This window comes from Chiloscyllium plagiosum, chromosome 15 (assembly GCF_004010195.1).
Source record: "Chiloscyllium plagiosum isolate BGI_BamShark_2017 chromosome 15, ASM401019v2, whole genome shotgun sequence".
Lineage (NCBI taxonomy): Eukaryota > Metazoa > Chordata > Chondrichthyes > Orectolobiformes > Hemiscylliidae > Chiloscyllium > Chiloscyllium plagiosum.
This window is the reverse complement of record NC_057724.1, coordinates 35,727,870-35,741,112: the sequence shown is the minus strand read 5'-3', so window position 1 is coordinate 35,741,112 and position 13,243 is coordinate 35,727,870. Positions and strand designations below refer to the sequence as shown.

At 38.7% G+C, this 13,243-nt stretch overlaps 1 protein-coding gene across 4 annotated transcripts in view; it reads left to right on the top strand.

Moving 5' to 3' along the window:
- The window catches only part of LOC122557232 (protein Shroom4-like), a 145,885-nt gene extending 133,055 nt beyond the window's left edge, over window positions 1-12,830 (top strand). For all 4 annotated transcript variants that reach the window (XM_043704696.1, XM_043704693.1, XM_043704695.1 and 1 more), the window contains 3 exons: window positions 5,412-5,589; window positions 5,856-6,128; window positions 8,868-12,830. In XM_043704696.1, the coding sequence (XP_043560631.1) occupies window positions 5,412-5,589; window positions 5,856-6,128; window positions 8,868-9,131 (715 nt within the window). In that variant the 3' untranslated portion in view covers window positions 9,132-12,830. The remainder of the gene's footprint in view (window positions 1-5,411; window positions 5,590-5,855; window positions 6,129-8,867) is intronic.
- Window positions 12,831-13,243: the final 413 nt, after the last annotated feature.

The window sequence follows — 13,243 nt, the reverse complement described above, 5'->3', positions numbered from 1 at the left end:
TATCTTCCATATCCTTTTCCACAGTAAATACTGATGCAAAATATTCATTTAGTATCTCCCCCATTTTCTGTGGCTCCACACAAAGGCTGCCTTGCTGATCTTTGAGGGGCCCTATTCTCTCCCTCGTTACCCTTTTGTCCTTAATATATTTGTAAAAACCCTTTGGATTCTCCTTAATTCTATTTGCTAAAACTATCTCATGTCCCCGTTTTGCCCTCCTGATTTCCCTCTAAGTATACTCCTACTTTCTTTATACTCTTCTAAGGATTCACTCGATCTATCCTGTCTATACTGACATATGCTTTCTTCTTTTCCTTAACCAAACCCTCAATTTCTTTAGTCATCCAGCATTCCCTATACTTACTAGCCTTTCCTTTCATCCTGACAGGAATATACTTTCTCTGGATTTTTGTTGTCTCATTTCTGAAGGCTTCCCATTTTCCAACCATCCCTTTACCTGCGAACATCTGCCTCGAATCAGTTTTCGAAAGTTCTTGCCTAATGCTGTCAAAGAGATTTCCTCTGGGGCTTGGAGTTTTCTGTGAAGTCTGCTCCTCGTTCAGGAGACTAGGCAGCAGCACATCGCATGTGAGACCCTGTCCCCACCTCTTGCCCACCCCCACCCACCAACCCTGAACCCCTGTCCACCCCCAACCACTTTCTGACCCACATCCGCACCACTGCCCCCAGCCGCACCCCCACCACCTCCCCAACCCCCGGGACAGCCGGTTTGTACACCAACAGTAATCTGCTGATGCCTTTGTGGGGTAAGTCTCTAAATAGTGCACACGTGCTTTCTCTCGCTCTCGCGCTCTCTCTCTCAGGCTTTTTACTGCAACTTTTTGACAGGTTCCACCTTTGCTCTGTACAGGACAATGTTGGAGAGATTATCTGGGGAAAGGGGGATTTAGGGTCCACCCCTGTGTAGAATTCCAGGGAAAGTAATTTGAAGATGGTGCCTGGACTATCCAGGACTGTTCTCGGAAGCATTTCAGTGAGCCAAGTTGGTTTTTAATCATTGTACCTGTAAACAAAAGACGCAATCAGGGTTAAAACAGCTCTTTGACGTAATGTTTCTATTAGGACCTTGAGATCCCCTTTGGATAATCTGATATTCGGATAATTGATATTCGGATAGTCGAGGTTCCTCTGTATTACTCTAGGTGAAGTCCCATTGTGTCCTGTACAGTTATAACAGCACTCCCTTACTTTTATTCTCCATTCCCCTTGTACTAAAGGCCAACATCCTGTTGGCCTCCCTAATTACTTGCATGCTAACATTTTGTAATTCATGTATAAGGACAGCTAGATGCCTCTGTACCACAATAAGGCCAATGAAGCTTGTCTGTTCATGTACATATATCATTAAAAAGCAATGAATTGTTACAGAAAATAATATAAAAGGCTAACAAAAGTTTGCTTTCATATTTAAAGATTGAAATGAAAGTATTAGAAAAATTTATGATGCAGCTGTGCGGCACCATAATTAGATCACATTTGGCAAACTCTGAACAGTTCCATGCACTGTACCTTAGTATCCTAACTTTGAGGGGAATGAGGCATCAATTTACTGAAATGATTCAGCATTGCAAGGGTTAAATTACCATGAGAGATTACAAACCAGAGTAATAGCCCTGAGAGTTACAAAATATTGTGATGAATAAATGGGGTGAATGATGGAAAACGTTTCTGCTGATAGGGATGCTAAGATTAGATTTTCGTGAGTGAAAGTAGGAAATATTTCTACACTGAAAGGGGATTAGTAGTTTGGAACGCTCTTCTGCCAATGATAGTTGATTCTAATTAATTGTCAGTAGTTTTAGTTATCAATCTCAGATTTAAAATTAAATGTTATGAGGCAACAGAAAATATGTGGAGTTGGATCTCAGCAGTTATGATCTCATTGGATGGTGGGACAAGCTTGACAAGTTCAGTAACAAAAGGAGAAATTGCTGAAAAAGCTCAGCAGGTCTCGCAGCATCTGTGAAGAGAAATCAGAGTTAACATTTCATGTCCAGTGACCATTCCTCAGAACTGGGATTCAAGAATCAATTCCTGTATGTGTCCAGTTCCAAATATGAACTGGATGATATTTTTTAGTGAGGATCTGTGTATAGTACAAGTTACTGAATTGTGACTACATAGAAATACTTGTGTATTTGGATTTTTAAAAGATATCTGATAAAGTGCCATTTTAAAGGTTAATAGGAGATAAGATCTTGTGGTGTGATGGGGTAATACATTAGCATGGGTAGAGGATTGGCTAATTAACTGGGATATTTTCTTTTTTTTAACTGTAACTAGTCATGTGACACAGGGATCCGTGTTGGGGCCTAAATTATTACGATCTATAGTAAGGACATGGATTAAGGAATTGACATATTGTAGCCAATAGGCTGACAATAGAAACGTAGGTAGGAAAGCAAGTTGTGAGAAGAGCAGAAAAGATGGGTTAAATGAGAGGACACAAAATTAGCAAATGGAGTATAATATGAGAAGATGTGAAGTTGTCTGTTTTGGTTGAAGCATAGAAATGCAGTGTATTGAATGGATCAAGACTACAAAATGCTGTAATGCAGGAATATCTGGGTGTCCTTGTAGGTGAATAATAAAGTCAGCTTGAGCATCTCCGGCTATGCCAGAATTTGTTGCCATCTTTAATTGCCCTGGAGAAGCTGTTGGCCTCTTTTGAATGACTGAACTTTGTGTTGTAGGAAAACCTACTGAGTGATTAGGAAGAGAGTTCCACAGTTTTGACCCAAGAACTTGATTGATGACCCCTTCCATCACTTAGCTAGAGATAGTAAAGTTAACATTGCCATAGTTCCAGAGGACTGCTCTCTCGTCAGAGAGAGAGAAATGACAGGTGATGGTTTAATCTGAGGACCACCACACATCAAGCACCGCAAGAGCGCGGTTTAGATGGTTGGACCTTCATGATGACCTCAGTATAGTGATTGGAACCAGGCGGATCCCATTGACTGAGATTCTTGATTGGCCCAGTCAGGAAACTCTAACTGACCAATCTAAACAGGGAATTTAAAATCTCCTCCTTTTTCGGGACTGACTTCATGCTGACTGGCCACTGCCAATTACTGTGCATAAGTAAATAAAGGGTGAAGGGATACTGGGCTCTGTGCAGTTATTTCACTCGGCCTACACTGTTGGTGTCATTCTGCATCACAAACTACCCATCCAGCCAACTGAGCTAACTGACCCCAGCTGGTGATCGAGAGTAGACAGATACGATGGTTTTGGACCAGGCTGTGTTTATTCTGCTTTGTATGGACAGGCCATTCCTGGAATATTTTTCAACACATCTAGTAGATGTGACTGTTAGCAGGTGTGCTAGAACAACTTGGCTAGAGGTATGGCTAATTCTGGAATCTTCAGTACCAATGCCCGAATGATATCAGCGCGATTTTGATTTTGTCAACCAAATTTTTAAAATTTGCTTAAATTTTTTTTTAAAGTCAGTCAAAAACATTCAGCTGACTGAAAGCAAGACAAACTTGAAAATGCTGAGTTAATACAATCTTTGCAGATGAACCTGGAATCCCTGTTTTTCAGGCTGCATAATGTCAGCAACAACAATATGGGGAAAGTGCAGTGGATGCTATTATAATGAACAATGTGTGTTAAGTCTTCAATTTATATTGGAAGTTGAGTTCTGAGATGCACTACAATGTCAAAATTCTGTCCTGATTGCAGCATTCTCTTTCCGCAACCCATCTTCATTTGAAAAATGCAGCTCCTTTATAGAGAGAGAATGATTTTTAGGAACTGTTGTGCAACAATACCTGCTCACCTTATACACTGTTTTGCCCACTTTTGGATTACAGTCAATCAGGAAAGCTAATGTAGTGATAGCGCTGCTGAAGAATGATGAAGATAAGCTTAGAGGCATTGACAGAGGAATGGCAGAAGCAGTGACTAACTACTTTATCATCTTCAGTCAAAACTGAGGTATTTCTGTAGATACTAATAGTGATGAACTCAAGGATATTAACAGAGCTTGGAAGGAAATGGAGAAAATAATTGACCAAGTATTATACCTATAAAAATATAAAATCCCAAGTCCAGATGGTATCCAGCCAAATATATTCAAGGAAACTAAGCATCAGAAGTATCTTTGTAATATCTGTTATATCATTGATATTAATGAAATCAACTTCAATATCTTTACTAAATCTGGTAGAAGAACCTGTAGTAACAAAATATCATAATAGTATGCATTGATTTTAAAAGGCTCAGTCATGCTGAAAGAGTCTGGTAGAATTCCTTGGACATAATGGCAAGGGTCAATCTCCTATTTTGGTTTTCAAGAGGCCTTTTGGATAGTATCATATGGTAGGCCATGACAACAGTTAGAGCATGTGGAGTTAGACTAAGTAGCTGATTAGAAAATGAATTGGCTGTAAAATAAAGTCGTGTAGGGTTGAATGCATTAGATTAGTTTGGAAGTGGTGTTTAATAATATCACTGTTACTTTATTTTAATGGCCGAGACTTAAACAAGTAGCTTACCATCAAAACCTGCTGATGATCTATAGCTAACAAGGAACTGTAGAAAATCTATAGGCTGGGTAGTTGTGGCAAATTTACATTAAGTGGATAAATGAGAGCTTGTATACATTGGTAGATAAAACAAAATATCACTTCAACCTTAGAAAATTGGGTTGAAATGAAAAGGGATGTAGGTTAAAAATCATTAACAGAAGCATCACAGATCAACAAAGCAAAAATAAATATTAATAAAGCATTAATTAGTCTGAAGGGATGTAACATTCAAAAGTGATGAAGGTGTAAGCATGTAGTCAGGCTGCACTTGGAGTTGTACAAAGTACAAGTTTGCATATTGAAAATGACTGGAGAGCAATGCAAGCAAGATCTGGATGCGAACAGAGGTGAAACCAGAAATGAAAGATTTTCTTTAGGTATCAATTAGGATTAAACAGGTTGATGCTTTCCCTAGAGTCAACCTGATTGAAATCATTGCTGATATGAACAGATTGTACAGGTAAAGTGTCCATAAATACAAAGTACTTATTCAGTAGAGAAATGAGAAACGTATATACTTAGTTTAGAAGGTGGAATCCAGTACCATAAGAGATGAGACCAACAGCTTAAATGATTGCAGAAGAATATTAGACAAGAGGAAAACTAATAGAAAGGTATGCTTAAAGGTAGAGAAGAGATGGATGGAATGCAAGGAAACTTGTGAGGAAGGTAAACACCAGCACAGACAGTCTGGGGCAAATTGTTTTATTCTGTGCTAGAAATTCTATGTAATCCGTGTGTTCATGAATTCACGTGTGAAGGGCATCGATACTACGTTTCATCAGCACTTTGTTTAGAATTTGTCTTGGTTTTTTGCATAGCTAATGTGATTTTTCTTTGCTTTCTTTACAGGTGTACTGCACAGGCCACCTCCTCAACAGCAATCACTAGCTCAACTTCTTGCTCAGCTTACTATAGCACATCTGCTGCCAAAGCCGAGCTGTTGAACAAAATGAAGGACTTACCAAATATGGCTGAAGTGTGTTTGGAAGAGGAGGAGGAAGAGGAGGAAATGTTGATAGAAAAGAAGGTATTAAGTTTTTTTCCCAGATATAGAATTGTCCTAGGTGGTGAGAAGAGGCACCTGCTAAATAAGGTTAGCAGGCAGAAAGGTCTAAAAAGTAATCTGAAAGCAACCCTTCATGGGACATGTAAGTACCAAGGATCCATTATTTGTATGGAGGCCTGTGTGCAGACTTGTCTCATGTATCATGTGGTGAAAGTTTTATACTTTCACATCATTTTGGGCAAAGGAACTCTCTTCTAATCAATATTTTTTCTTATAAATTTCCACAGCAGCAACTGATTAGCAGTCTTAGCAGGAAACTCTCTGTATTGCATGAAGCCCAGAAGAGCCTCTTGGAAGACATCAGTGCAAACTGTGCATTGGGGGAAGAGGCAGAAAGACTGGTCAAGAATGTCTGCAAACCAAATGAGTTTGATAAGTACCGAATGTTCATTGGGGATTTGGATAAAGTTGTAAACCTGTTGCTGTCTCTCTCAGGCCGACTTGCTCGAGTGGAAAATGCCTTAAATAACCTGGATGTTGAAATGAGTGAGGAAGAAAGGGTAGGTATTGTCAGTCAATGCTAAATCATAACTATATTATGGATGTAATGCCAAAGAATGTCAAGTGGAATGGGTCAGATTTCCTCTTTGGCTATGGCCATTGCCTGACACTTGTGTAGCATGACTGAATTGGATTAGATTCCCGACATTGCGGAGACAGGCCATTGGCCCATCAATTCCACACCAACCCTCTGAAGAGTAACACACCCAGGCCTATTTCCCTCTTACTAATGCGCCTAACACTATGAGCACTGTAGCATGGCCAATTCACCTGACTTGCACATCTTTGGACTGAGAGAGGAAACCGGAGGAAACCCACACAGACACTGGGAGAAAGTGCAAACTCCACACAGACAGTCATCCAAGGCCGGAATCGTACCTGGGTTCCTGGTGCTGTGAGGCTGCAGTGCTAACCACTGAGCCACTGTGACTGTTACTTTTCATGTAAAGCCTACCTTTTCCCCATAACATTTGATTCCATTACTAATTAAAAATTTAGTTCAGCCTTGAATATTCTTTAAAAACCCAACCTTGAATGCTCTTTAAGAATGCAGCTTGTCACTTGTCAGCTTGAATGCACTTGTCAGCTCAGGCCTAGATTTCAATCCACTCTTGCTGCATTTGAACATGAACTGCTTCAGTGTCTGAGGAGTCCAATGTCCACAGTAGGGTATTGAAGACCCTGTTCTCATGCATCAACTCGAATCATGATGCATTTCCATAGTAATGAATACTATGATAGTATCACTGATTGATTGTTTGGATCTTGTCAGAAGAGAGTGAAAGTAGAGTGGCACTAGATGATTTAGTTACAATCAATATGTGAAATTCTGTATTGTAATGACTGATAGCAAGATCTGGTTTTAAATATTGTGAATAATTTTGACATTTCTGTTGCATAAGAACTTAGCTTAGTAGAGATGACTCTAATCAAACAGCTAACAACATCAACAAACTTTTGATAGTTCAATAATCTATTTTGATGCAAATCAAGTGAGAAGAGATAAAATGGTTTTCTTCTTCTGTCACTCCCCATTTTGGTTATTAGCAGATACCTTGAATTTTAAAACAGTAGTGGGTTGCCAACTCAATTATTCTTGACTGTGCAGTCTCTAAGAAATAAGACAGACCTTTATTTTTAAGTTAAGCACATATGTGATTACTTTTATTACTAAGACCCAACAATATAAAAATGTCAAAAATGTGCAAATTCATCCTACTTCCCACCCTTGCTTGCAAACACAGACACATTTTCACAAGCTACAAAAAAGTACAGCTTTACTGTGTCAGATAAATTTAGCCAAGTAAAATGAAGATTGAAAGGTGAAGTCAATAAGGAGTCATGATGTTTTGTTTCTCACTGAGGCAGTTGCTGTATAGTCATTGTGGGTATAGTATTTTCTCCTGAAATCGCAGTTGTGGAAAATCCAGTGGCTTTTAATGGAAATTCTCTGCTGTGGAGACATTCAGCAGATCCAGATGCAGAGCTCAGATAGAATGGTGAGATGAGAGATGGGCAAAACAACTATCTGCTGCGGTTAATATCAATTACTGTCCAGACCCTAACTTCAAAGGCCACACAAGAGGTTGTCAATATGATCTCTCTCCTTTCTAATTCCATACTCCAAAGAATATAGAGGACGAGTTCATGCAGTTATTCTTTAGCTGTTATTTCACAGCCTAAATGATTAATTTTTAATGTCCTTGCAATTCCCTTCTGAATAGATCAGTCTTCATTGATAAAATAGGAAGAAGGGTATCATAGCTCCAAAAAACTGTTGTCTCTATTGGGCCTTTGCATCTCTGTCCAAGAAAAGTGGGCGGCCTGGTGGCACAGTGGTTAGCACTGCTGCCTCATAGCGCCAGAGACCCGGGTTCAATTCCCGCCTCCGGCGACTGACTGTGTGGAGTTTGCACATTCTCCCCGTGTCTGCATGGATTTCCTCAGGGTGTACCGGTTTCCTCCCACAGTCCAAAGATGCGCAGGTCAGGTGAATTGGCCATGCTAAATTGCCCGTAGTGTTAGGTAAGGGGTAGATTTGGGGTATGGGTGGGTTGTGCTTCGGTGGGCCGGTGTGGACTTGTTGGGCTGAAGGGCCTGTTTCCACACTGTAAGTAATGTAATCTAATCTAATCTAATCTAAAAAAGTGAATATGGCTGCACATTGATGCAAATAAGTCTCATCCATCTGAAATTTTAGTCAATGTCCTTTATCTTTTTCTTTAAAGAAAAGACTTGAAAATTTGAAAACAACCGATGAAACTATAATATTTTATAAAGAACATATATTTTTGACAGTTTGATTCTACTGATGTTCCAGTGAGTGTGTGCAATGCTGAGTCGTACGAATGTTCCAGATTGGATTCTGTTCTGAATTAGCTGGCCTCCTGACAGGAAGCACAAGGTGGAAATAAATGTTTTGTAGTATCTCGAGGGCTTTGAGGGGTAACTTTAGCTGTCAGTATAAAAAAAAAAGTTGTTACAGAGTCCCAGCTCTTGATTTGCTATCACACCGCTGTATTGAAAATGTGTCAACTGAGAAGGGAGTGAATTTCATGCTGACACTGTGTTCAAATGTGAGTAACAGCCATCTGGGAAAGATGCCACAAAATTTCTGCCTCCTGTGCATCAGCATCCTACATGATACAATAGCTGGGAGACAATAGAAGGAAGTGCAGAAAAAAAAAGTCCAGGAAAGGCAAAAGTAACTGATTAGCATTGTTCATTTTAATTTGCAGCATGCATTGACTGAAAAGAAAAAGCAACTTTTAGCTCAGCTCGAAGAAGCCAAAGAACTGAAAGAGCACGTGGATCGCAGAGAGCATGCTGTTCATAATATCCTTGTCAAGCACCTGTCTGAGGAGGAGCTGCAGGATTACATTCATTTTGTAAAGATGAAATCTGCCCTCATCATTGAACAGAGAGAGCTGGAGGACAAAATCAAGCTTGGCGAGGAGCAGCTCAAGTGTCTGAGGGACAGTTTATCCTTCAGACCGTGCTAACACAGCAATATTGAAATGTAGAACACTTTAAAATTAATGTTTGGTCTAAGTCATTAAACTGAAATGCATCAAAATTTAAGAAACCATGAATTCCTTTATCAAACATATTCATATCCAATGGTTTTAAAATCTGCTGTATATGCCTCCTATTTGTTAGATATGACTACAGTTATGAATCTTAGTCATGCTTATCCTACTAACTGACATTCTTCAGTGGAATCTGCTTATGTGAAAGGATGGAAGTATTGGCTTCAACCAGTTGGTATGGATGACCACTGCTGAAGTAGCAGCCTGTACAAATCAGGAAGGTCCCAAGTTGTAATATCCACACATTGAATTGTTTGATTTTAAATGAGAGAATCTTAAGTTTCCCAAATGGTCTCTAGGTTCAGAGCTGGAAAGTAAAGTTAATTCTGAGTCCTGGTTCTAGTTTTATCCAGTACTATTTTGGCACATGCAGAGGCTTTGCTATTTAAATGCTTAATTGATAACAATCTATTGATACTTGATATTGAGATCATGATGAAGAATGTTTAATTGAGTAAGGAACTGGAGGGCTGCCGGTCCAAGTCAAGTTTTACCTTCTTAAGAATTGGTCTGTTGAGTAGAGGATGAAGAAGATAAAAATAAGAATTTTGAGATTAAATAAATAATAGATTTGCAAAAATAACCCCCAACAGCTGATTTTTTTTTTAGCCGTCATATTTTTTTTGAATTGTATAAAAGAAACCAATCAGAATTAGCTGCCTCCCATGACATTCTTTCTTTCTCAACTGGTGCTGTCATTGTAAAATAAAGTTGTAACTAATTGATTTTCATTTTTTAAAATTCCATTTTGTTTTTGAGTTCTGTTTCAGAGTATACTATGTTACTGATGTAAGGGTCACCAAACACACATCCTTGACGAAAACATTATAGGACTGGCTACCTTAAAAAGCAATTGTCATTTACGTTTTTATTTCAATCATGGGTAAGCAACAATCTAATAGCTAATTTATTTAGTGATTTTTAGTAATATTCCATTTTTTGTTGGGTGGTTTCTGTCATTTTGCAGACACAATAATCCTGAAGAACCACAAGTTATTTTACATTAAGTTCAAACGATTAGGTGATTTTTGCTTTCATAAATCTTATTCTTTTTTATGCATATAAATATTGCCCAACATTTTCTATTGCTGTGCACAGCCAATAGGGTGCTCTTCAAATGTGTAACTCTTAAATAAAAATGCATTAGCCTCTCTCTGATGGCTCATATCAGTAAATTTACTACCCAGTGTATCAGTGACAATAGAGGCCAGAAGTGTTTAAGTTTCGATCCTTAGTCTGTTCTAAGGTAACTTGTCTTAGTTGGAATGGGATAGAAAATTAGCCAAAGTTGCAGCACCTGAGAACTATACAGTGACCTTTATGGAGAAATGTGAATGCGGATGTTGGGTAAGCATAGGATTAGCTTCCATGGTGAAATAGCCTTCCTTCACTGAACATGACCCTGCAACCATGGCCATTTTGTCAAGATACTGCAAGTTAGTTTGCAGACATATGGACAAGAAATGGGAGGAAGGCAAAATTCTTTCACTTTTATAATAAAATTGCAGTTAATTTCAGACGAAAAAGCTACCATGATTCACTCAGCCGATTAGACCTAATTTCAGAATTTAGTGTTGTACTTAAAATTGCAAAAAAAAATTGATAAATGACAATAGTCTAAATTTTTAATGTCTGTATATAATATAGTGTGCTTGTGACATCCAGTGGCAAATATCAGTATTACACTATTATTTCTTTTCATTCCAATACCAGCTGATCCATTGAAGATGGCTTCAGTCCTCTATGTAAATGATTACTTGGAACAGAAACAACCACAGGTTGAACTGTGGGTAGATTGATCATTTGTTGTCTTCATTATCAATGCCATCCAACTGGCAATTATTTTTGTCACCAGAAATGTGATTGTGATAAATTTCAAAACTAAGAATTGCGTTCTAATGGCCGCTAACACTCAAGAATGAAGTGGTGACATATTTCTAGTAGCTGTGTTAAAATAATGAAGGAATATTAAAACCTCTGCTGGATAATGGGAGGTTTGAATGATTGTTGTGCCATTTATGTTACATTTTGCACAGACTGTAACTGCTTTTGTTTCATGTACACTTATGAGAAGGAGAAATGGGATTTTTCAGACAATGTTTCTCATGTTAAGTTAGTCTGAAGCTTTTATTCAAAAACTGGAATAATTGAATTTCTGCCAAAAAGAATTACAAGGCTGCTTTTATTATTTTGTACTGCAATTTACTGTAATTCACCAGACCTTCAATTGAGGTACCTCAATCAGTATTCAGTGCACGAGAAAGATTTTTGCTGGATATATGCAGAATTAGTGTTTTAAGAATTACCTTTGAAGCTGGAAGTGAATGATTGAGGCGTAAAGTGTGCAAATGGGGAGTTTAGTATCTGGGAAACTTGAAAATCATTGGCATAATTTGTAACTTTTAAAAGTATATTCCTATTTCCCAGCTGCAGCTTGGCAGATTGAAGGTAACGTTGCTAGTGACCTAAGTCATTGAGAAGGGGTTAGACAGATGCCTGGATGGTTCGAGGGGTGTGGTGCAATAGAGGAGATTGACCAATAGCTATAGTGGGTGATGTGGTGGTTTGACAGAACATTGGGGAAGGTTATGCAGACTGTAGCGAATGTCCAACAGATCATGGAGCAGGTTTAATTGAGCTGGGAGAAGACACTGTTGCTCCTCTTGTTCTGTAGGTATTGTGTAAGAGCAGTTACCTGTTGAATCCATTTTTTCACACTTCCTCTGCCCTTGGAAACATGACATGCAGGTCTTAAAAACAAAAGTTTTATTAAAGTAGTTGCTTGTGGTCTCCTTAAAATATTTTACATTTTGTAAAATTCCAAACTTCTCACTCACATCCTCTTCCATCTCCTGAGAGCGAGTTGATCACATGGTTTCCAACCTGACTCATCTCCAATTAAACAACTGTTGAGCTGGTTGTGATAAGATTTACCTAACTTCATTTTACTCTCCCCTCCTGTCACTCCCATTCCCCTTCTCAAATCATCTGGGGTGACTAAAACATTTCTAGGGTATCTAGAATCGCATTTCTATAGATCTTTGTGAAATTACAGCATGTGAACACTTAAATTGTATGGTGTTCTTCAATCCATTATTTTCCTTTAGCTATGCTGTTTATTTTCAGTATTTGTAGTTTTAACTTAGTTTTACTTTTGGCTCTGTATGAATTACAAACATTTCAGCAGACAAATATAAATCTAACCTAACAGCACTGATTTGATTTCAGAGTTCAGCTTAGAAATTGCTGGCAATATTGCTTTGAACCTTTCAGTATAATGCTCTTCTATCTACTGTTCTAATTCAGAATTTATCTTGCTTATTTTAAATTTGCCAAAATATCAAATAGATGAGCACCATACAGATATATTAACTTGTTTCATTTTTTGGGTAATCACTGAAACAGTGATATACAGTTGAATCTTTCATCAGAATGCTGTTTTGATGTGGGAGTTGACATCAAATCTAATGAAAGCTTGCCTTAATTTACAATCGGAACCACCTCTCCCACCACTCTTCCTCCTCTGTAATGTATCCTCTGTAATGGGTGGCACAGTGGTTAGCACTGCTGCCTCACAGCGCCAGAGACCCGGGTTCAATTCCCGCCTCAGGCGACTGCCTGTGTGGAGTTTGCACGTTCTCCCCGTGTCTGCGTGGGTTTCCTCCGGGTGTACCGGTTTCCTCCCACAGTCCAAAGATGTGCAGGTCAGGTAAATTGGCCATGCTAAATTGCCCGTAGTGTTAGGTAAGGGGTAAATGTAGGGGTATGGGTGGGTTGCGCTTCGGTGGGGCGGTGTGGACTTGTTGGGCCGAAGGGCCTGTTTCCACACTGTAAGTAATCTAATCTAATCTAAGTATCCTCTCATGTCTTCCCTATATCTGCATTCTTTTTGTAGTAAAGAGAGAGATATTGGCATGTGGAAAGTTTTTGATCTAACTACAAGTAGGTGTGTTTTTTTTTGCTCATCAGAAGCCAATAGTTGCAACGCACCATTTTTTTTTCTAGAAAATAAATACACCATGTAC